Source organism: Pleurodeles waltl, chromosome 6 (genome assembly GCF_031143425.1).
Source record: "Pleurodeles waltl isolate 20211129_DDA chromosome 6, aPleWal1.hap1.20221129, whole genome shotgun sequence".
Lineage (NCBI taxonomy): Eukaryota > Metazoa > Chordata > Amphibia > Caudata > Salamandridae > Pleurodeles > Pleurodeles waltl.
Window position 1 is genome coordinate 1,060,066,885 of NC_090445.1, and position 22,379 is coordinate 1,060,089,263.

At 46.5% G+C, this 22,379-nt stretch overlaps 1 protein-coding gene across 2 annotated transcripts in view; it reads left to right on the top strand.

Moving 5' to 3' along the window:
• The window catches only part of USP48 (ubiquitin specific peptidase 48), a 774,242-nt gene that overhangs the window by 486,533 nt on the left and 265,330 nt on the right, over positions 1 to 22,379 (top strand). For both annotated transcript variants that reach the window (XM_069240019.1, XM_069240020.1), the window contains exon 19: positions 15,596 to 15,706. In XM_069240019.1, the coding sequence (XP_069096120.1) occupies positions 15,596 to 15,706 (111 nt within the window). The remainder of the gene's footprint in view (positions 1 to 15,595; positions 15,707 to 22,379) is intronic.

Genomic DNA, 22,379 nt, shown 5'->3' on the forward strand with positions numbered 1-22,379 from the left:
CATAACTTGAAAAATACTCACCTGACTCTGGTGATCTTGTTATCAAAGTTTATATAAAAGTATGTGTTATTCCTATAAATTAGTGTCATATTTCTTTGAGTGTGTGTCTCACTAACTACGTGAGTGTGTGCGTTACAATCTTAGCACTATCCTCTGATATGCCTAACTGCTCGATGACAATACCCAAAAAGAGAGCATTTGGGATGTCATTTGTGCCTCTGTGATACCTCTGGGATTTGCTTCAACTCTTTGCCCAGTGTACCCCATTTTGGTCCACTGTATAAAGATCCAGCTTCCTACATTACCTCTTTAATTTACAACATGCACGCCTTGCATGTACATCAATTAGGTTACATTTAGAAGCTTTAGCTGCTTATATGCAAAACAGACAAACCATGTAACTTTTCAAACTTCCACTCATTAAAGCATTTAGGGAAAGTCTAAAAAGAATCATACCACCTTCCACAGCACCTGTTAGGAACCTTAATTTTATCACCAGATTCATGGGATCTCCGTTTGAGCCACTTCATTCTTGTGATCTACAATTCCTCACAAGGAAGGGAACCTTTTGGGTAGCTATCACATCCCATAGAGGGATAAGTGAACTGCAAGTACTCACATTGGAAGAACCTTTCTTTGAAGTATGCCCATCAAAGTTAGTACTCTTTACTACCCTAAAGTTCCTCCCTAAAGTGGTATCCCTTTTCCACACAACCCAAACAATAGAGCTACCAGTTTTCTACCCCAAGCCAGATTCAGTAGCAGAAAGAGCTCTCCAAACACAAGATGTTAAATAAGCAGTGATGTATTACATAGAAAGATCTTAAACGTTTGGCAAGAAGCAACAACTCTGTTGCAAAACCACAACAAGCTTCTCCTATATCCAAAGCAGGAATAGCAAGATGTATAGTTAGAGGTATTCAGATATACTGTTGCAAAGCGTGCACTACCTACAACTCCAAGTGCTCATTCTACTTACAGTAAAGGAGCTTCAGTGGCTTTTTTAGGAAACATCCCAGTGGCAGACATTTGTAAAGCAGCTACATGGAATAACCCACATACATTCACAAAACACTATTGTGTTGCTATCTTAGCTAATCAACAGGCTAGAGTGAGTCAAGCTGTATTATGAACACTTTTTTAAGCTTCTACTTCAACCACTAGTTAACCACCACTTTGAGGAGCACTGCTTTGCAGCCGATGCTAAGCATATGTATCAACGGCCAACACCATGTTACAAATGGATTATGTTACGTAATCTGTAAGCATCTATTTATAACGTTTACTGCCGGCACCCACCCTCCTCCCCAGAAGCTACCGGTTGACGTACTTACTTATTTACTAATACCTTATCCTAATCGTTACTCACAAGCTCATCTTTTTTATTACTATATTGCTCCTATTTTAAGCTCAACCAATGAGCTAAAAAAACAATCTAACAAAGGATAAACAAATTCCTTTTCAAGTCAGCCTGCATGATGTACAAAATATATCACAATTGCAGACCCACTTTCCTTACCACAAAATTCACAAAGTACGGGCCCTCTTGAAATATTCATGCATCCTCTAAAGCCACTTTAGTTACTCCTCTTTGTTACCCCTAGCACTAAATACTTGAAGTTGGAATCCCAGGCTTTCGGGGTGGAAGGCACAATACTCTGGAATCTGATTCCCTTGAAGATCCGTGTCCTTATCTCCCTTTATAAATTTCAAGAAAGCTCCAAAGACATATCTTTTTGTCTAAGCCTTTTTGAAATTCTGCCTTAGCTTTTCAATGTCCCTCTCACTCTCTCTGCACCCCCCCCCCCCCCACACACACACACACAGGCGTGAGGTTGGAGTCCCCCCCACACACACTAAGTCCCTTGTAAAAGGTACCAGTGGTACTGAGGGTTCTGTGGCCAGTGAGGGTCCCTACGGGATGCAGCATATATTGTGCCACCCTAAGGGACCCCTCACCAAACTCGTACACACTGCTATTGCAGATTGTGTGTGGTGGTGGGGAGAAAAAGGTAAAGTGGACATGGCTTCCCTCCCAGGGTGCCAGGCCCACAAACCACTGCCTGTGGTATAGGTAAATCACCCCTCTAGCAGGCCTTCCAGCCCTAAGGCAGGGTTCACTATAACACAGGTGAGTGCATAGTTGCATGACCAATATGCCCCTACAAATTCTAAGTCCATTCTTAGACATTGTAAGTGCAGTGTGGCCATATTAAGTACATGGGCTGGGAGTTTATCATTACAAACTCCACAGCTCCATGATGACATCACTGAAGGCTGGGAAGTTTGGTATTAGACTTCTCAGCACAATAAACCTACACTGATGCCAGTGTTGGATTTATGGTAAAACGCACACAGCTGGCATCTTAGAGATACCCCCTGTATTTTACCCAACCTCTAAGGTGACCAGAGCTGAAGTGACCCCCCTCCTTGCAGAAGCCTCCATCCTATTTTGGAGGAGAGTGACCAATACGGGTAGGAATGTGTCCCCTTCCCCAAAGACGTGGGCACCGGAAGGGTGTAGCCACCCTCAGGGCCATAGGCTACTTCCCTCTAACCCCTGTAACACCCCTAAATCTAGTATGTAGGGGCATCCCTGAACCTTGTTATTCAGATTCCTGGCGACCTCAAGAAGAAGAAAGAAGGACTGAAGAGAAAATACAGCAGTGAAGACTCCAGATAACACCAGACTTGGCCCCAGCCCTACCATCCGGTCTACAGCTTCAAAGGCTCCTACTACAAAAAGGCGACATCCTGAAGGACCAGCGACCTCCTCAAAACCCCAGAGGGGTGCCTTCCCAGCAGAAGACGAAGAACTCCTGAGGATAGAGTTCCTGACCATAGGAAACAGCCAAGGACTCCAGAACCACCCTTGCTCCGCAAGCATTGGGCGCCCAATGCTGTGTTTGCACCCTGTACCCGGCCACCCCTGTGCTGCTGAGGGTGTGTGGTGCTGACCTGCGCTCCCCCTTCCGCCGGAGGTGCACATCTAAACCGCCTCAGGCCTGTGCCCTCAAACTGCGGGTACTTACCAGCAGCCTGTTTTCTTCTGAGTGACCTCAGTCCTAGTAGGATTCCATTGAAAACCCAACACCAACTTTGAGCTCTGCACCCGGCTGACCCTGTGTGGCTGGTTGTGCACTTTTGGGGTCAACTTGAACTTTGACCTGTATACATCCTAACCCCCTAAGACTGGCATTGAAAGTCGAGCACTTACCTGTTAACACTTTTCCTCCTCTAGGACTGTATTGGTTCCTATGAGAAATTGCACTAAGTGGCAACTTTTGAAGTTCAAAAGTGTTACTTGAGTGCCTCATTTGTTATAGTATATACAGAGCCAGCTTCGTACAACTGGTATAAATCCCATACCAGTGATGTCAGTAGTATGGAAACAAATGTGCAAACTCATTCACGCGTGTTCTAGAAGATATCGCTTTCAGCATTATTTCCAGTTAAACAATCCAAAGTAAAATTATTTGGCCTAGAAGCAATGAAGTGAAAGGGTCCAGTTCTTTGCAACTGCAGTGAAATCCATCCCCTCTGAAAAGCAGTAATTCACACCCTGTCAGGATTAGGGGCCTCCGCAGCAGTCCAAGGGACCACTGCCTGCTGTCCCCATATGTCATTCGATAAATGCCAATGTTTGTTTTTGAAGAAAGTGACTCTGTTGTGACATTGAGGTTGAGTGTTTGCTATGAAATGCTGTAGCATTGATTATAATCCCCACCACGTCCAACAGTAAGAATCTAAAATGCTTGACCTCTGAATGCATTTGTTTGGAAGGAGACCCCAAAGGGAAATGTGCTTTTGATCATCTGGTTAGGCGTTTTACTGTTATCTCCTACTCCTTTCCTCTTCTTGAGAAGACCACCTTGAAATTTAAGATTAGCATGATCCTGGCCGAATGCATTATGCTGGCAGTGTCAGTGTAATTTTAAGTTGGCCATTAAACAGAACAAAAAACATAATAGGTATTTTTAAAGTAAACTGTGGGAAAAAAAATTCACTCTGTTAAGGGTAAGAAGTTTCTTATTATATGCATATATTACATTCTTATTTTTAACAGCAGGCTTGAAGACTAAAAGATAACTGAGAGCAACTTTAAGCCCTTTCTTTTTTAAATGCCTTTTAATTCTGTGGATATACTTGACTACAATGTTTTCCACATCATTAATTGGCTTTGAAATCAATACAAATCGGTATTTGGAAAAGGCGTGTTATGGGTGTTTAGGAAGCTGGCCTGGTGTGTGATGAGCACCTATGGCATTGTCACCTTATACCAGGTCCAGGTATCCCCTGTTAGTAAGGTGTAGACAGTGTCTAGGAAGCCGTGGCTCTCTAGAGGTAGCTGTGGGTGAGCAGCCAAGACTTACCTAGGAGACATGCAAAGCTGATGCAATACCACTGTAGTCACATGCACTTACACACATTAAAGAACCACACAGTGTTACAAAAATAAAGGTATTTTATTAAGGTAACACAAATACTAAAATGCGGTATAGGCAATTCTCCACTAGCATATGAGTAAACACTATTATATACACAATAGAAATCATGCATTAGCATAAAAGGCAATAGAAAACAGTGAAAATAAGTACTGAAGGCCTTGGGGGGGATCAAACCATATCCTAAGAAAGTGGAATGTGAAAGTCTGGCCTTCAGCAAAGGAAGTGGAATCGGTAGAGGGGAGCTGGAGGAACTAGGAACCCCAAAAGGTCAGTGCCAGGGTGCCCCCCAGCGACCAGGAGAAAAGAGGTAAGTACGTGGTTCTCCCCAAACCCACCAAAAGGACTTCAGAAGAGGATTTTTCAAGACCGAACAAGACTGCAAGAATCCAAAGGTGGATCCTGGTAGAGGAAGATCTGTAAAGGAAGGGCACCAAGTCCAGTTCACATTGGAGTATCCGGTTGTGACAGGAGCCACTACCCACCCGTCTGTGGATGCAGGACCATGTCGATGGTGATTGAAGACAGTCAGCAGTGCAGCACTGGAGCAGCCGAGAGAAGAAGGATTGCAGTCAGTCAGTGGTGTGGAAAAACCACCAACAAGCCTTGGCAAAGCCAATGCTGTTGGAGAAGAAATGTGGAGCTGCCGTGCTCATGCAGGGGTGCCCCCACACACAGGTCACGTGCCCCCTGCCCTCTGGGCTAGGAGGGCCTACCATAGGCGTGACTTACAGTGACCTGGTGCAGTGACCTGAAGTCAAAGGGTTGATGCACCTTTTCACGGAGACTGCAATGGCAGGCCTTCAGACACATTTTATATTGGCTACCATGGGTGGCATAACACATGCTGCAGCCCATAGGGAACCCCTTGTGCCCCAGTCCCCTGGGTACCATGTACTAGGGACTTATATGGGGGCACCAGTATGCCAAATGTGGGGTGTGTTAAGTCCCAAGCAACCACATTTGAAGTGAGAGAGCACAGTCACTGGGGTCCTGGTTAGCAGGATCCCAGTGAACACAGACAAAACACACTGACAGCAGGCAAGAATGGGGGTAACCATGCAAAAAGAGTACTTTCCTACAGGGTGTCCCTTCCAAATACTGATTCTTTATGGTATGTATTAATGTTTTGTGAACAAAATCTGGTTTAGGGACTCCTAACCTTTTGTGAAGGTTTTAAAAATAAAAATACAAAACTAATAACTTATTTAGTAGTAGGCAGTGGTCCACAAGATCACAGTAATATATTTATGATATCCAATAGTGACTTCTAGTTGCAGATTCCTTACCTTGGAATCTCCCCCAGGTGTCACCCAGGATCCGGAGAGCAGTACCCATTGTGCACTATTAGGTGGTGTCACTCGACTCCACGTTCATCATTGGCGTTTTGGTCGTTGGATAGGACGTTGGGGGGGTCGTATATAGGCGCCACTCCTGTCTACCATCTGTAGAGAGCTACCCTTACAGTCACTTTTTGAGTGGCCTTTCGACTTTTTGTCTAACTTTTTTTGACTTCTGGTGCATCGAGCTGCTGTCTAAGACCAGCTTCAAGCCCTGTGACTCCTGCCACTGTATGTTGTCGGTGAAGGGTCCGTACCTGGTGTGTTTGTGGTGCTTGGAGCGCGACCACGACCCAAAGTTGTGCTCTGACTTCCTGGGCATTAACCCGAAGACTTTGAGGGAGCGGTCCCTGAAGCTGCTTGTAGCCTGGCGTCCAGCTCCGCTTTGCTCACGGTATCGGTTGAAAGGAAGGTCCCGAGACCACTCCCAGAGCCTTCACCACTTCTCATCGTCCCACTCCAAATCATTGGGTCATTCAGGTGAGCAAACAAGAAGTAAAATGAGCACAAGCGTTCTTTGACTTCACCCTGTCTGTGGGACGATGCAACGTGGGAGAAGGAGCATCCTTGCTCTAGGCCTCCGTCTTCAGAGCTTGTTTGTGCGTCGGCTCGGCACCTCCCTGAGTTTCCAGGAGCCACCCCTGCCCAACTCTAGGAGTGTTGCACGGCCATGTGCTTCATTTTTGGGCAGTCTGCCCTGTTGGGGAGCCTTTGGGCCCTGCAGGGTTGGAAGGGGCCCCTTCCGGTTCTGCTCCGGCAGCTTCGACTTCCAGTGTCACCCAGGAATCTGCTTTTGGACCGGCATCGGTCGTACCCTTGCGACCTTCCCCAACGATGGTCCCAGATAAACACTCCGGACGTCGCCTGGGCCTGTGAGCAGCATTCATCCTATAGTCATAGGCGACACAGACTTCTCATGGGCCTTGGTCCCTATATCAGACCCTGTCCCTTATTCTTATTGGGACAATTTCGGTGAGTGTAAGGAGGGGTTGCTGAACCCTTTAGAATTCCAGCTGGAACACCCTACTGACGGGCTCAGGAACTGGGTGAAGCCTCGACACTGGTATGCTTTCGCCCTACCGTGGCTACAGAGGAGGGGGCATCCTACTCCATGGTGGAGCAGAGAGAGGCGTCTGTCAGGAGCAATTTCCTGACTGAGGGCTTCCACATCAGAACCTCTTTTGCCCTTCAATGAAGCCCTCATGGATGTTCTGCTGGGGACCTGGTCCAAACCCAGCACAGACGCTCCTGTTACTAGGGCAATAGCCCATCGCCATATGCCTGCGCCTAACATCCCGGCTTTCCTGGCCCCACCCCCTCGAGAGCATGGCCAAAGTCCCAGCACTTGTTTCCTTCCGCTCCTAGGCAATCAAAGAGGCTGGACCACTTTGGCAAGAAGTTGTTTTCTTCCTCCAGCTTGGCATTGCGGTCTGTGAACACAGCATGCCTTTTGGGCCATTACATCCATACTTTATGGGACAGAGACGCACAGGTGCTACCGCAGGTCCCGGAGGAGGGCCAGGCATTCTCTCCCAGGAGGTTGCTGATGGGAGAGATGCAGCCAAGTTCACAATCAGATGTGGGACGGATATGACCAACTCTCTGGGCAGATCGGTTGCTTTGATGGTGCCCTGAGGCGCCTCACATGGTTTCAGGCATCTGGCTTTTCAGAGGATGTTCAGTGTTCTCTGATGGACATGCCCTTTGATGGCCCCCGTCTTTTCGGGGATAAAGCAGACTCAGCACTTGTGCTCTTTAAGGAGTCCCGGGGTGAGGCCCGGTCCCTTGGCCTCGCTGTGGGCATTCGCCCCTCAGTCTGCTTTTTGCCCCTTTCATGGCCACGGAAGGAGCCCCCAACCGTTCCCTTCTAGCCACTGCCCCGCGCATGTTGCTCAGCCTCTGCGGGCCGAGGACATGGGATCCAGCATCCGCGTGGCACAGGGAGCCAGCAGTCTAGTCAGTCCATCTGCCCCCCTCAACTGCCGTCTCCAAACCTTCCTAGTCTGGCATTCCCCCACCAGGGTCCAGCTGAAGGCAGGATTCACCATCACCTGTTCCGCTGGAGTACCATCAAGTCAGAAAGGTGGATTTTGCAAATAGTCCAAAGGGGCTGCTTCCTCCCCTTTGAGACTACCCCTCCCGCTATGCCACCATCCTATGATCAGATGATGGAGTATCACCTGGCAGTTCTCCACGAGAAGGTTACGGCTCTCTTGGCCAAGGGAGCCATAGAGAAGGGTCCCTGTGCCAGAAATAGGTTGTGGTTGTTATTCCAGCTACTTTCTAGTTCCCAAAAAGGACAAGGGCCTCTGCCCTATCCTCGACCTCCGGTCCCTCAATCTCTTCCTCAGGAACGAAAAGTTCAAAACGCTCACTCTGGCTCAGGTCTTATCTGCCCTGAACAAAGGAGGCTGGATGGTAACCTTTGACTTGCAGGATGCTTATTTCCATATTCCCACCCTGCCTGCCCATATCCGTTATTTGGAGTTCGTGCTAGGTCACGAGCGATTTCAATTAACTGTGCTTTCCTTTAGCCTTACCAGCACCCCTCGGGTGTTCATCAAAGTGATGGCGTGATCGCAGCTCATCTGTGCGGGTTAGGGGTGCCAGTCTTCCTCTACCTCGACTACTGGCTGATGAAAGCTACCTACCTCCAGACTACGGCAGACCTCCTGTATTCGCTGAGGTTCACTCTCAGCATTCGAAAGCCACACCTGACACCCTCTCAGATGCTCCCTGTAAGAAGCTGGCTCTCTATATACTATATCAAAATGATATATAGTGTGCACAGAGTCCACGTGTTCCCCCAGTGGCTTAACAAGTGGCTAAAGTAGATAATACTAATGCTCTCTTTTGTGGTAGTGTGGTTGAGCAGTTAGGCTTATCAGAGAGTAGTGCAAAGTATTTGTTGTACATACACAGTTCATAGATGAAGCACACACTCAATGACTAACTAAAGGCCAATTTTTTTTTTATATAGCAAAAATATATTTTGGTACTTTATCTCTAGAACCACAAGATTCTGATTGCAGGTAAGTACATTTGTGAGTAAGCATATGTATCAACACCACTTTGTTTCAGTTTGGCAAGTTAAACGGTTTTCAAGTAAATAGCAATAATCTGTTTTAACAGTTGACACCACAGTTCTAGGGGGGAAGAAAAGTTAGTACAGTTTTGAGGTAAGTACAAGAATTACAGTTCCAGTCTCCGGGGGGTTAGGCTGTCCACAGGTTGGGGGGGTAACAAGTTAACCCCAACCACCCACCACCAGCAACTCAGTGTCGGCCGGGTGCAGAGATTAAAGTTGCTGTTTGATTTAAAATGGGCTCCTGTGGAGACTGCGGCCACTCTGAATTGGACATGCCAGCAGGTAAGTACCCGCGTCTTCAGAGGACAGACCTCGGGGTTTAGAAGAGCACCAGGGGGGCATAGGTCAGCACCAAACATACTCCTCAGCGGCACAGGGGCAGCCGGGTGCAGGGTGCAACTCAGCGTCTAGCTCCCAATGCTTTTAGATAGGGGGACCCCGTGGGTCACAAGTAGGCTGCAGACTGGGTCCAGGAGGTCTGTTCAGAGAAACCACAGGCTGGACAAAGAGGAGGGCCGCCTACTGTATGTTGCTGCACCAGAGGTCAGGTTCCCCAAGGCAAGGGGGCTGCGGGTGCAGGGTACCTTTTGGCATTGGGTACCTCCACCCAGTGCAGGCTTTGTTTCTGGCCTCAGAGAGCACAAAGGCTCTCAACCCATGAGGTTAGAAATGTTTGTAGAAGTGACAGGCTTGCACAGACCGGTTAGTTCTTCACTAGAAGGTTAGTTAAAATACAGAGAATCTCTAAGATGCTTTCTGGGTGCATTTTGCAGTAAATCAAACACTAGCATTACTTTGAGTTTATGGTGCTGAGAAGTTTGATACCAAACTTCCCAGCCTTCAGTGATGCCATAATGGAGTGGTGGAGTTCGTAATGACAAACTCAGCCCCTGTATTTAATATGGCCACACTGCAGTTACAGGGTCTAAAAAAGGACTTAGACACTGTAGGGTCATATTACTCATGCAGCTATGCCCTCACCTGAGGTATAGTGCACCCTGCCTTAGGGCTGTTAGGCCTACTAGAGGGGTGACTTACCTGTGCCACAGGCAGTGATTTGTGGGCATGGCACCCAGAGTGGGATGCCATGTCGACTTTCCCTTTTTCTCCCCACCAACACATACGATCTGCAGTGGTAGTGTACATGTGTATGGTGAGGTGTTCCTTATGGTAGCACAGTACATGCTGCAGCCCTTAAACCCACCCTGGCCATGGGTACCTTGGTATCACTGGTACTTTTTACAAGGGACTTATCTGTGAGCCAGAGGTGTGCCAATTGTAGAAGCAATGGTACAGTTTAGAAGAAGAACACAGGTGCTGGAGCGTGGTTAGCAGGATCCCAGCACACAATCAGTCAGGTTAGCATCAGATATCGGGCAAAATGTGTGTGGGGGCGGGGTGTACTTCAACAAGAGGCCTGTTTCCTACATTGCTGCCTTTGTAATGCGACCCAGGCCTCTCCAAATGGTGGAGGAGGTTGACCCCGAGTTCCAGACCCCACTTTTGGCGGCAGAACTGGTGGAAAAATTAAGTAAATTAGTAGGACTGCCCACTTCATGCCAGTCCCACCCCCTAAGGTAGACGAACTGAAGTGGATTCTACTTTTTAAATTCCTGCATCTTGCATGGAAAGCATTAGGCCAATAGGGGTAGAGCTATGCCACTTCCCAAAGGAAGTGGTCATAGAAAGAGTGTAGTCACCCTAAAGGTGAGTAGCCCATTGGCTACCACCTGGCACTCCCCGTAATGCCCCTAAATTCAATATTTAGGTGGCACCTGAAACCTAAAATCAGATTCCTGCAACCTTCTAAGAACTGGACCTGTCACAGGCAGAGAAGACTGAAGACACCTACTGACTTGGGCCCAGCCCTACTGTCCTGTCTATAGCCTTCAGAGAAACCTGCACCCAGAAGGGGACTGTCCTGCAGCCCAGCGACCTTCAAAGCCTGTGGAGGACTACCTGCCTTCGAAAAAGACCAAGAACTCCCCTGGACAGTGGACCTGTTCAGAAGAACCCATCTTTAAAGAAGAGGAAGCCTGCCTGAGGAAGCGTGAAACCCAACACCAGAAGTGACCACTGCACCTGACTCCCCTGGCTTGAGCTTAAATGGCTCACCGGTTAGGTGAAGGTCCCCTGGCCTTTGGGACCAAGAGTCCATTATGGGCTGACACCTGCCAGATTCCCCAGTGACACCGACGTCCTAAATCTGAGGGATCCCCCACACCGCCACTTGCTTGGTGAGCTGATTCAGACGTATAAAGACACCCGTTCACCCAGAGACCCTTGGGGAGCTGAACAGACAGTGTCCCCACAACCCCTGGCATCTCAACTTACCTGGGCAGCTGTAGGTTGTAACCCCCCCCACCCCTTGGCCTCCTGGCCAGAGCCTGCAGCCCATTTCTAGAAGTCATCTTCTCCATTGAAATACATTGGGTGTCCGATGCTGTGTTGGCACCCTACACCGGCTGCCCCTGAGCTGCTGAGGGTGTAATTTTGGTGTTAACTTGTGCCCCCGTACTTACTTCAGTGCCAGGAGATCGACCTCTGACCCTGCTTTACTCACCTCAGTGCTGTGCAGCAGAGGATACCCCGTGTCTCCCTAGCAAAGCATTGGCTGCCTGACACTGCTGGCACTCTGCACCCGCCCTCCCCTGTGCCGCTGACGTTGTCAGTTTGGTGCTAACTTGTGGCCTCCCCGGTGCTCACCTTTACCCCCGACACCAACCTCTGCCACCTCTGGTCCTTACCTGTGAGCAGCGCTTCAACTCTGGGTTGGGTACCCTTTTTCAAGAGGCTTTGCATCTCTGGACATGGATGGAATGTCAGGGAATATCGTGTTGGTTCAACACCTGGCGGGTTCTCTGAATGCCAGGGTGAACAAATTCAGCTGGAGATGCCTAGCGGATCATGAATGGCGTCTCTGTCCAGCAATGGTGCAAGGTCTCTTTAAGCAGTGAGAAGAGCCTTGGTTAGATCTGTTCGCCTCAGCCCAGAAGCGCAATGCCAGCAGTTTTGAGTGCTGGAGTTTCCAAGGCGTGTCTCGCTCGGAGACGCTTTTTGTCTTGAATGGAGCGCTAGACTCCTGTACGTTTTCTGCCCATACCACTCTTGTCCAGAGTTCTCAAGAAGATCAAGAACGATTGGGCCCAAGTTGTGTTTGTGGCTTTGGACTGGGCACGAAGATTCAGTTATCCGGAGCTACTGAGCATGGACATCAATCCTCCAATCAGGCTGCCCATTCAGGAGGATCTTCTGTCGTAGCAGCAGAAGAGGGTCATCTACCGGAACCTGTCCAGTCTCTACTTCTTGCATGGAGATTGAGGGGCAGCAGGTGACAGCTTTCGATCTTCCTCCGGAAGTCTGTAATGTCAACTGGGCAGCCAGGCGTCCCTCCACCAAGATAGTGTATGCCTGTCGTAAAAACATTTGTGGCATGGTGTGCAGAAAAAAAAAGTTGATCCCCTTTCTCAATTTCTTTTTTATTCGGTCTTGCCCAGCAGGAATCTAATCTGCACACTCTCAAGGGCTACCTTTCTACTATTTCTACTTTTCTGCAGTTACCTGACCAGCTATTCCTCTTCAAGTCCGCTATTGTAACTAGGTTTCTAAAAGGTCTTGGTCTTCTCTTTTCTCTTTCACTATTTATCAGTGCCTCAGTGGAATCTTACTCTTGTGTTGACATCCTTGATATATGCTTCCTCAAGCCTCTCTGTAATTATACCTTCCGGTACCCTACAATTAAAACAGCCTTTATCTACCCGAAGAGCGAATGGCCTCCAGGCCTTGTCATCCAAGCCTCATTACTTCGCCATCTACCCTGACAGACTGGTGTTTCACACAAAAGCTTCCTGTCTTCCAAAAGTGGTTCCTCCATTTCATGTTGGCCAATCCATCACTTTTCCTACCTTTTACGCTCCTCCACAGTGCTCTAAAGAAGAGGAGCGACTCCACCATCTGGACCCAAAAAGAGCATTGTTTTTTTACCTTGATCGATCAGAAGAGTTCCGGGTGGACCAAATCTTCGTGGGGAAGAAAGGTCGGGCCATGCAGAAAAGGACCAACTTTAGATCGGTTGTGCTCTGCATTAAAACTGCTACACACTGGCCTAAAAAGCAGCCTCCTAAAGGCTTGTGAATTCATTCCACCAGAGCTAGATCTGCGACCACTGCAACACTGGACATCTGTCAGGCAGCAATGTGGTCCTCTTTGCATACGTTCACAAAGTGCTACTTTCTGCCTCAACAGTCAGGTCCTTTGGAATGGGCACCTTGCCTATTTGGTCCTGGGGCACTTCCTTGTTTGAGATTGGACATCCCCTCCGTGGATGGTATGGCTTGGTATCTATTCTAAGGTAAGGAATCTGCAGCTAGGAGTCTCTATCAGATGAACAAGTTAGTTACCTTTGGTAACGCCTTATCTGATTACTTACCGACCAACCCATCATCCCCACTCTGTGAGCGGATTTCTGGCAATAGAGCTGCTCGCTTTCATGGCCCTAGTTTTCCTTACCAGTGGTTAGTCTTTTTCATGGCTCCTCTCTTCTTGCGTGGAAAGTTGTGAAAAGAAACTGACATCACTGCACCTAGGTGTCGCCTATATAGGTGCCACCTACGTCACTCTCAGGGCTGATGAGGCAAGCAAAGACAGTCAGCTACACCTGCTGACGTGCAGGGGTACTGCTTGCAAAAAATGTTCTGGATCCAGTCCGACACCTGGAGAAACTCTACAGGGAGTGCAGAATTATTAGGCAAGTTGTATTTTTGAGGATTAATTTTATTATTGAACAACAACCATGTTCTCAATGAACCCAAAAAACTCATTAATATCAACGCTGAATATTTTTGGAAGTAGTTTTTAGTTTGTTTTTAGTTTTAGCTATGTTAGGGGGATATCTGTGTGTGCAGGTGACTATTACTGTGCATAATTATTAGGCAACTTAACAAAAAAAAAATATATACCCATTTCAATTATTTATTATTACCAGTGAAACCAATATAACATCTCAACATTCACAAATATACATTTCTGACATTCAAAAACAAAACAAAAACAAATCAGTGACCAATATAGCCACCTTTCTTTGCAAGGACACTCAAAAGCCTGCCATCCATGGATTCTGTCAGTGTTTTGATCTGTTCACCATCAACATTGCGTGCAGCAGCAACCACAGCCTCCCAGACACTGTTCAGAGAGGTGTACTGTTTTCCCTCCTTGTAAATCTCACATTTGATGATGGACCACAGGTTCTCAATGGGGTTCAGATCAGGTGAACAAGGAGGCCATGTCATTAGATTTCCTTCTTTTATACCCTTTCTTGCCAGCCACGCTGTGGAGTACTTGGACGCATGTGATGGAGCATTGTCCTGCATGAAAATCATGTTTTTCTTGAAGGATGCAGACTTCTTCCTGTACCACTGCTTGAAGAAGGTGTCTTCCAGGAACTGGCAGTAGGACTGGGAGTTGAGCTTGACTCCATCCTCAACCCGAAAAGGCCCCACAAGCTCATCTTTGATGATACCAGCCCAAACCAGTACTCCACCTCCACCTTGCTGGCGTCTGAGTCGGACTGGAGCTCTCTGCCCTTTACCAATCCAGCCACGGGCCCATCCATCTGGCCCATCAAGACTCACTCTCATTTCATCAGTCCATAAAACCTTAGAAAAATCAGTCTTGAGATATTTATTGGCCCAGTCTTGACGTTTCAGCTTGTGTGTCTTGTTCAGTGGTGGTCGTCTTTCAGCCTTTCTTACCTTGGCCATGTCTCTGAGTATTGCACACCTTGTGCTTTTGGGCACTCCAGTGATGTTGCAGCTCTGAAATATGGCCAAACTGGTGGCAAGTGGCATCGTGGCAGCTGCACGCTTGACTTTTCTCAGTTCATGGGCAGTTATTTTGCGCCTTGGTTTTTCCACACGCTTCTTGCGACCCTGTTGACTATTTTGAATGAAACGCTTGATTGTTCGATGATCACGCTTCAGAAGCTTTGCAATTTTAAGAGTGCTGCATCCCTCTGCAAGATATCTCACTATTTTTGACTTTTCTGAGCCTGTCAAGTCCTTCTTTTGAGCCATTTTGCCAAAGGAAAGGAAGTTGCCTAATAATTATGCACACCTGATATAGGGTGTTGATGTCATTAGACCACACCCCTTCTCATTACAGAGATGCACATCACCTAATATGCTTAATTGGTAGTAGGCTTTCGAGCCTATACAGCTTGGAGTAAGACAACATGCATAATGAGGATGATGTGGTCAAAATACTCATTTGCCTAATAATTCTGCACTCCCTGTATGGTAAGGAAGTAACTAAGTGGATATCCACTTTTCAATGCATATAGGTCTATGGCCCGAGGATACCAATGGGAACATTGCTGATTGATACAGCTGAAGTGTAGTAACCCCTGACTGCTTGGGTGCTCCTGGAAACGGGTTGTCACAACTGGTTTTGCTTTTACTTTTTTCTGAAGGGCAGGCCAGTCTTCTGTCCACGGTAAAGATGGGTCAGCAAATGGCATATTGTAAGTAAGTAGTTAAATATTCATTGTTTCCTACTCATTACATATCACTTTGTTGTTGCAAGTATAAGGTTTCAATATTTTCTCACTGTGGTACGCTAATACACACAATTTATTTGCTAAGTCATTATTCTTCATGTATTTCATGAAATAATGTTCACATGATCAGAAATGTTTGTCTATTTCTCCCCCTCCTATACACACCTAGACGACCCACACGATGCAGCCCTGTGTCTTCTTTGGGAAACAGTGCTCTTCTTTGTCCACACGGCGGGCTGATGTTTTCATTTGATAACATGACCAAGGAAGATTCTAAACTGTGAGTTATTTTTTAGTTATTTTTATGTCCTGCAAACTGCAACTTATTCAAGTGTTATGCTACATCTCTTGGAATGTTCAGTGATCCAAAATCAGTACCATATCCTCTGCTTTATATTTGTTTCATCTGTCATGGTTTGCATGCGCAATAATACTCTGGTGGAATCTATTATTTGAAGGGGCAGCCACAAGCCAGCACTGTGAAAGAGGCAATTTAAAGGTTCTGTAGTTGCTTCTATTGGCACAAGAGTGTTACCATCACACAGAGAAATACATTGTCAATAACAGTCAAAGATATACTGATGAAGAGCATAGTATGCAGCTGAAATATGAACACACATGAAACATAGGTTGCAAAATGGCTTAGTTTTCTACTGCACTTGTGTGTGAAGTGGTCCCCAGAAAGAACTTTATCTTGGCATGCTTGATAAGTTTCACAGGATTTCCACCTTTTCTTCAACTTTCCTGGAATTCTACTAGCCATCTCTTTAGCCATGCTCTGCACTGAGTTTTTTCAGGTTACATTTTTTCTGGCACAGAGTAGAAGTTCCATCTGTCATCTTGACAGAAAAGGAAAAGAGTTTTCTCCTTACGTCCTGTTCCTCTTGTGAGCGGTTAAGATACCAGTGCCGTTAAATTGGAATTACACATAAGTACCTCATTTCTTTTATGAGATTCATTTTAGAGAGGCTAGTCCTGGTTTTGTCTCTGAGGTGTAGGTTAGTTGTTTCAATGACTGGATGCATTAGCAGCAAAATGAGGCTGTGCACCTTATCTGCTCGAAACAAAACTTGTTGCAGCTAAACAGGCATGCATACTGTGTGAGAAATTGTTGTTGCCTCCATAGCACACGCCCACATTTTAACATTTTGTAGCTTTCTGACTTGGTTTGAAGGCTAGGATCCATTAGAAACGTGGCTTAAATAAACCCTGAGCTGAATTGCCTTCTGTAGATCATATGCAGACTACCAAGTTTAAAATCCAGAAAAGACTCAAAGATCGCATGTGTAAGAAAATGCCTCTTATTGTATGGTCACCTCCTAGTTTTTAGACTGATGCTGCTGGTTTGTCAACTTGAGATGCCTCCTAAAGATCTCTTTACCTGTGCCTTACCCTTAAACGAGTGTTGAATTGCCTCATTCCGAATTGGGTAATCTAACTTGCCCGTAAGTCCCTAGTTAATGGTACCCAGAGTATGTATGTTAGAGGCTCACCTCAGGGCCTGCAGCACTAGTTGTGACCCACTGGGTGTGACACGAGTAAAGCAAGACCCAGGCCACCATTTGAAGGCTGGAAGAACAGTTTTAGCTGTTGGCCCGACTTTGCCATTTAAAGCGATGGCAAAGCTGGATTTCCCTATGGTATAAGTGTGAGTGCCTCTATGGCAGGCCTGTTGAGTCCTAAGGCAGAGGTCCACGTATCCCACTGGCAGTACATGTAATTTTACGTGCTTGTATAGTAAAAATGCGAAACTGTTATTTTTACTGCAGAAAAAAGGTGGTCGCCCAATTGGAGAGTGCATAGTTATATGTTGACCTCATAGCTGTGCTAACTCTGGAATGGTGCGACCAAAGTGGGTCATCCAAGGTATTAAGCAACTTGTTGCATTAAGAGCGACTCGATTGTCAAGTTGAAATTGATATAACATGTTGTAGTGTGCAACGTTAGCAAAGTTGCCACTTTGTTGCCTTTAATTCCTTGTGCCATGCTGGTTGCACATGAGGTCCTGTTGCGGATACAGCTTTCTGCCCTTCCTGGGAGATGTGCTAACAGCTCCCAGGAAAAGATACAAAAGGGGCCTGCTCTGGAAGTAAGTGTCACCTCCCTTCTGCTGGAAGCCACACAGGTGATGACCTAGAAGGCGAGCTTCAAAGGAGAATCAGGCAGCCTTTAAAGGGCAAATGGGTAACAATTGGGAGAGCGGCTGCTGCATTGTTCAGGCAGACAGGCTGGGGACAAGAGAGAGGAAACCTGTTGCCAAACAGGTTTTCCAGGGGCGTGTGTGCCCCTTGGTAGCCGGATCTCTAAGTTGGGCTAGGGAGCACCACACTCCGGGAGAGGGGTCCTGCCATTTTGAGAATGGGCAGAATGGTGCATCCCGGCATATGCCCAAATGCCACCCTTTGCAGGAAGTGGTTATCAGGTGGAATGTATTCGCGTAACACATTGGCTACCAACCACATCATGCCCTGAGTGCATTTTCTGAACATAAGTAGGGCACTGCAGACACCCCTAACTCAGATCAGGACTGAACTGGAAGGCAGACCGTAGAAGCACTGCCCTATTTCACTGTGGAACCAACAAAGAGAGACTGCACCAGTGTGGTTTTCACTTGCTCAGCCTAATGGGTAGCAAAGTAAGGGGGCTGTGCCTGCTGTGTCCTGCCTGAGGAAAAGTTGTCTCCAGAGCCCAGCCAAAGCCTTGAGACTCCAAGGGTGAAAGAGCTGGTCTCTTGTTCACAGCACTGGGACACATCAGTGGATAAGCCAGCTATGGCAAGTTGGTTGCCCAAAGTCTTCAACCCACAACTAACTGAAGCAGTGCAGCACCACACAGTACACTTTGAGATAGCTAAGCCTGGTAGTGTCATCAAAGTGCAGATAGGTTTCCCAGTGGACGAGTTAACAACACAAGGGATTGGCCTGTGACAGTGATACTCTGCGACCGGCAGTCCAGTAACAAGTGGACTTTTGCCAGCATCTAGATGACTTTTAGGGCCGATGGCCCTATGACCAGGACCGCCTCTCCCCCTTTGTGGACGAAGGAGAGGTTGCAGCAAGACCCCTGTACACTGCATTGCATCTAAACCTTCCTTTGAGTATCTTCAGCATCCTTCATCCCTTGCATCAGAAAAGCCCTTCCAGAGGAATGCCCAGCAAAGGATAAAGGTGCTTGGACGTGACTGAAGACTGCTTCTCCTGCTGAGGTAACTGTTCTGAGGCCCTTGCTGGCCCCCTGACTAGCTCCCTCCTGGAGTTGATCACCTAAAGTGACTCAGAGTGATGGCATTCCAAGTAGCCCAGACATTCTGGTGAAAACGTTTCTAAGTGTCAGATTCATTGAATTTGGTAAAGCTTGTTTGCGGTTGAGTGAAATAACCTGATTTACTATACCTTGCAAATTCTATATCTCTGAAACACTCCAGTGGATAATTTTTTGTTGTAGAGTCTAAAATACAGTCTGTTTCTATGAATTACTGTTGGATTTCTTTGGTGTCTTGTTGATTTCTTTATTTTTTTTGGTTCTGTTTAAATGCTTTATACTTGTTCCTTTGTGTAAGCTTTGCCGCTCAGAGCCACAACTACCCAGGGTTGAGTTGAAGGTATGGCAAACGAAACCTCGGGGTCCTAGAGGGATAGGTAAGTGTAGTACATAGTGAGGTCACATTGCAGCACCATCTAGTACACCCTATTTCCTCACAACAAGAAATGTATTGCCTTGTCAGTGATTGACAGTTCGTTTCCTGGGGAGTTGGAAACTGCTGAAAGTTGTGGAAATTAAAATTAGGGGGCAGACATAGGACATGTACAAACGGAGGGGCTGTACTGAGATAGATCACAGGTGGTATGTGTACATTTATGCTTCCACTGGTTGTGCATGCTCTAGCAGATTAAGGTCAGACATATTGGCTATTGGTCATGATGGAATTAACCTTGTTACACCGAGATTCACTTATAGTTTGGTTTCCGCTCGGCTTCATTGCTTTCCTGCTCTCCAGTCTCCTCCTTCATCTACAAGATATACCTCAATTATCCATTTATTTGATTATGTGTAGAGCAGATGTTGAGGCAGCTGTTCCATCCTTCTGACAGGACAACATGCCATACACGGTAGTGACATGCTCTGCACCTTGTCCGCGAGAACTTGAATAGCGTATGTTGGAAAACATAATTAGGCAGATATGGTGTGAATGGCATCATTATGACTTTTTGGTGGCAACCCCTGTTGCACTCCTGAGTAGGTTGGTATTTTTTTTAATGTTTGAGCCGCAGTGATTCTGCTTGCACAAACCTGAGCTTTCTAAAGCAGGAATGCCTGGTGCCCAAGATAAATGTGCTATGTTCACAATTAAGAATGCATTTCTATTTCGATTTGTGCCGCTGTGCTCACTACACACTTTAAAGATCAGGTCTGTAAGCAGCATAGATTTTTCCCTCTCCCAGTAGTTGATGAGGGGGTGACTCAGTGATACTCCGCTTGAGGCAGAGCACACCTGACCCAACCTCTAGCCAGCATAATTAGCTCTCACAGCTTCAGCGTCTTATCCTATGCCGACAACACACAACTCATTCTCACCCTCACAGACATGCTGCTCAGTACCCAGATCAAGTTGAATGCCTGCATGACTGAAATTGCCACTGGATGAAGACCAACTGTCTAAAGCTTAACACCAACAAGACCAAAATTGTGATCTTCAGTAAGAACACATCACCATGAGACTCCACCTGGTAGCCAACTGAGCTAGGATCAACACCTACCAACAGGTACCAGTCATGCCAAGAACCTCAGGATCGTCATTGACAGCAAAGTCCTTATGACCGCACAAGTCAGTGCCATTATAACCTCATGCTTCCATACCCTGAAGATGCTGAGGAAGATTCTGAAATGGCTCTCAAGCAGCACCCAGAAAACCACCACACATAGCCCTGGTCACAAGCAGCCTGGATTCCTGGAACACTGTCTATGCTGGGATCAACGAAAACAACTCTGTAGAAGACTACAGGCCATTGAGATCTCAAGCGCCAAAATACACAGAAGTGCTTCATGTTTTCTTCCTTTACCGCTGAATGTGTACATTTGTAAAAGAACGACATCCTACAGCCTTTCTTTTCACACTCCCTCTACTTCAACAAGATTTTCACATAATTCATTTTAAAAACTCCTCTCACTTTGCAGTCACATAAAAGAAAAGTAAGCCTCAGTCCCCCATGTTAAAAGAATGAGCAGCATTTTGTCCAAAGACCTAGCCTGAAATTCGACCTGAAACTCCGGCAAATGTGGCAAGATAAACACAGAATTTAAAGGTATCTTTATTTATTGCTTGGACGTTCCCTACTCACCAAAAATCGGCCCACAACCCACAGTTTGGAAAACACTGACATAGAGGCAATACAAAAGGCAACATCTGATGAAAACTGTGCTGAAACTGTTAGATTTGACATTGAAAACTATAGTTTTGTGAAAGACGCATTTGATGCCCGACAGGCACAATTGCCCAAGTTTTGAAAAGATGTGCTGCTCCTTTAAGGGGCCTGCAGTTTTTTTTTAATCTCCCAGCATGCACTATTCTGGCAGTTAGCCTCACTGCCTCATTTCATTTATCTGGGGATCTCAGATAACTTCCTGTAATTTTCACCTGATTTTTTAAGTTTTCGACATGTCTGACATTTTCCACTTCCTATTTTGTCATCTCTGCAAGGATTGTTCTTTACATATGTCTTCACATTTTGTGAAGTGTCCTTATGGGAAGAAGAAGGTTGCCTCGGAACCCCATTCTGTGTATGTGCTCTGTTGACCTCCTCCCATTTGGTACAGGAATACAGGTTTTTTCAGAAATAACAAAGAAAGGTTTAATCTGAAAGGGATGCTGGAAGGTCATGGGGCCAAGCAAGGGAGAAAGAAGCACTCCAGGCCAACCAGAGAAGGTGCCTCTTCTTACTGCCTTTGTGTGTTCTCCGGGCAAGAACACCTGAACAGAGCGATGTAAGGAGAAGTGGCATTGTCTTAACACTTTTGGCACCTAAATGCTCACCTCAAATGCCAGCTCTGCAGTTGGTGTAAACTTAATGCTGAGAGGACCCTATCCACGAAGGAAGCCCTCTGCTATGGTTCCAAACTAACTGACTTTGAAACAATAAGGCCCTTTTCACAGTAATCCAGAGCATGATGTTGAGGCACTCGCCATCAAGAAGGTCGACAGTGATAAAGTCAGCAGTATGGGGATTCCCCCACTGTCCTTCTGGGAGCATTTCCTTCTCTGTTTCATTATCAACATAACCGTTACCATCTGATTTCCAGTTGCATTTTAGATCTATCTAAGGCTGTAATGATTCCCGTCACCCCCCAGGAAGCTACCTTTGCCCCCCAGAGCATACAACATCTGCTTCTGGTGCAGCAAGTTATCTAAATCCTCCTCATACAGCCTCTGCAAGAATGGATAAGAGAGGGAGTTCACCATTTGCAGTATCACTCATCAGAATCCCTTGTCCTATATGTCATATAGTTATATATCACTGGCTTGTTTACCATTAGTGTAGTGGCTGTTACAAAATGGGTTCCGCCCTTTTAATAAGGTAGATTTTTTGCTTTTTTGGGTCTCCCGTTTTTGGACTTTTTACTGTAGATAAGTCTCAGTACATGTGTCTGAAGCGTGGTAATCACATGGTAAATAGACTGCATGTTTGTTCAGCCAGTGTCTGCCATTTAAGATAAGGCCACTGCGATGCAGCTAGGGTAAGAAGCACTCGGTTGATTACACATGAAAAAATGCACGTGTGTGTGTGTGAGAGACTGCCTTTCTGCGTAGCATGGTAACTGCACTGTAGGACGCTGGCTCTCTATAGAATGTTCGAAAATGAGGTACACTGTGCAGAGAGTTCAGAAGAAGAGTGCAGGTATCCCCACTAGTGTACAGGGTCTTGCCTTAAAGCAGTCCCAAGGTGCTCTGTATGTGG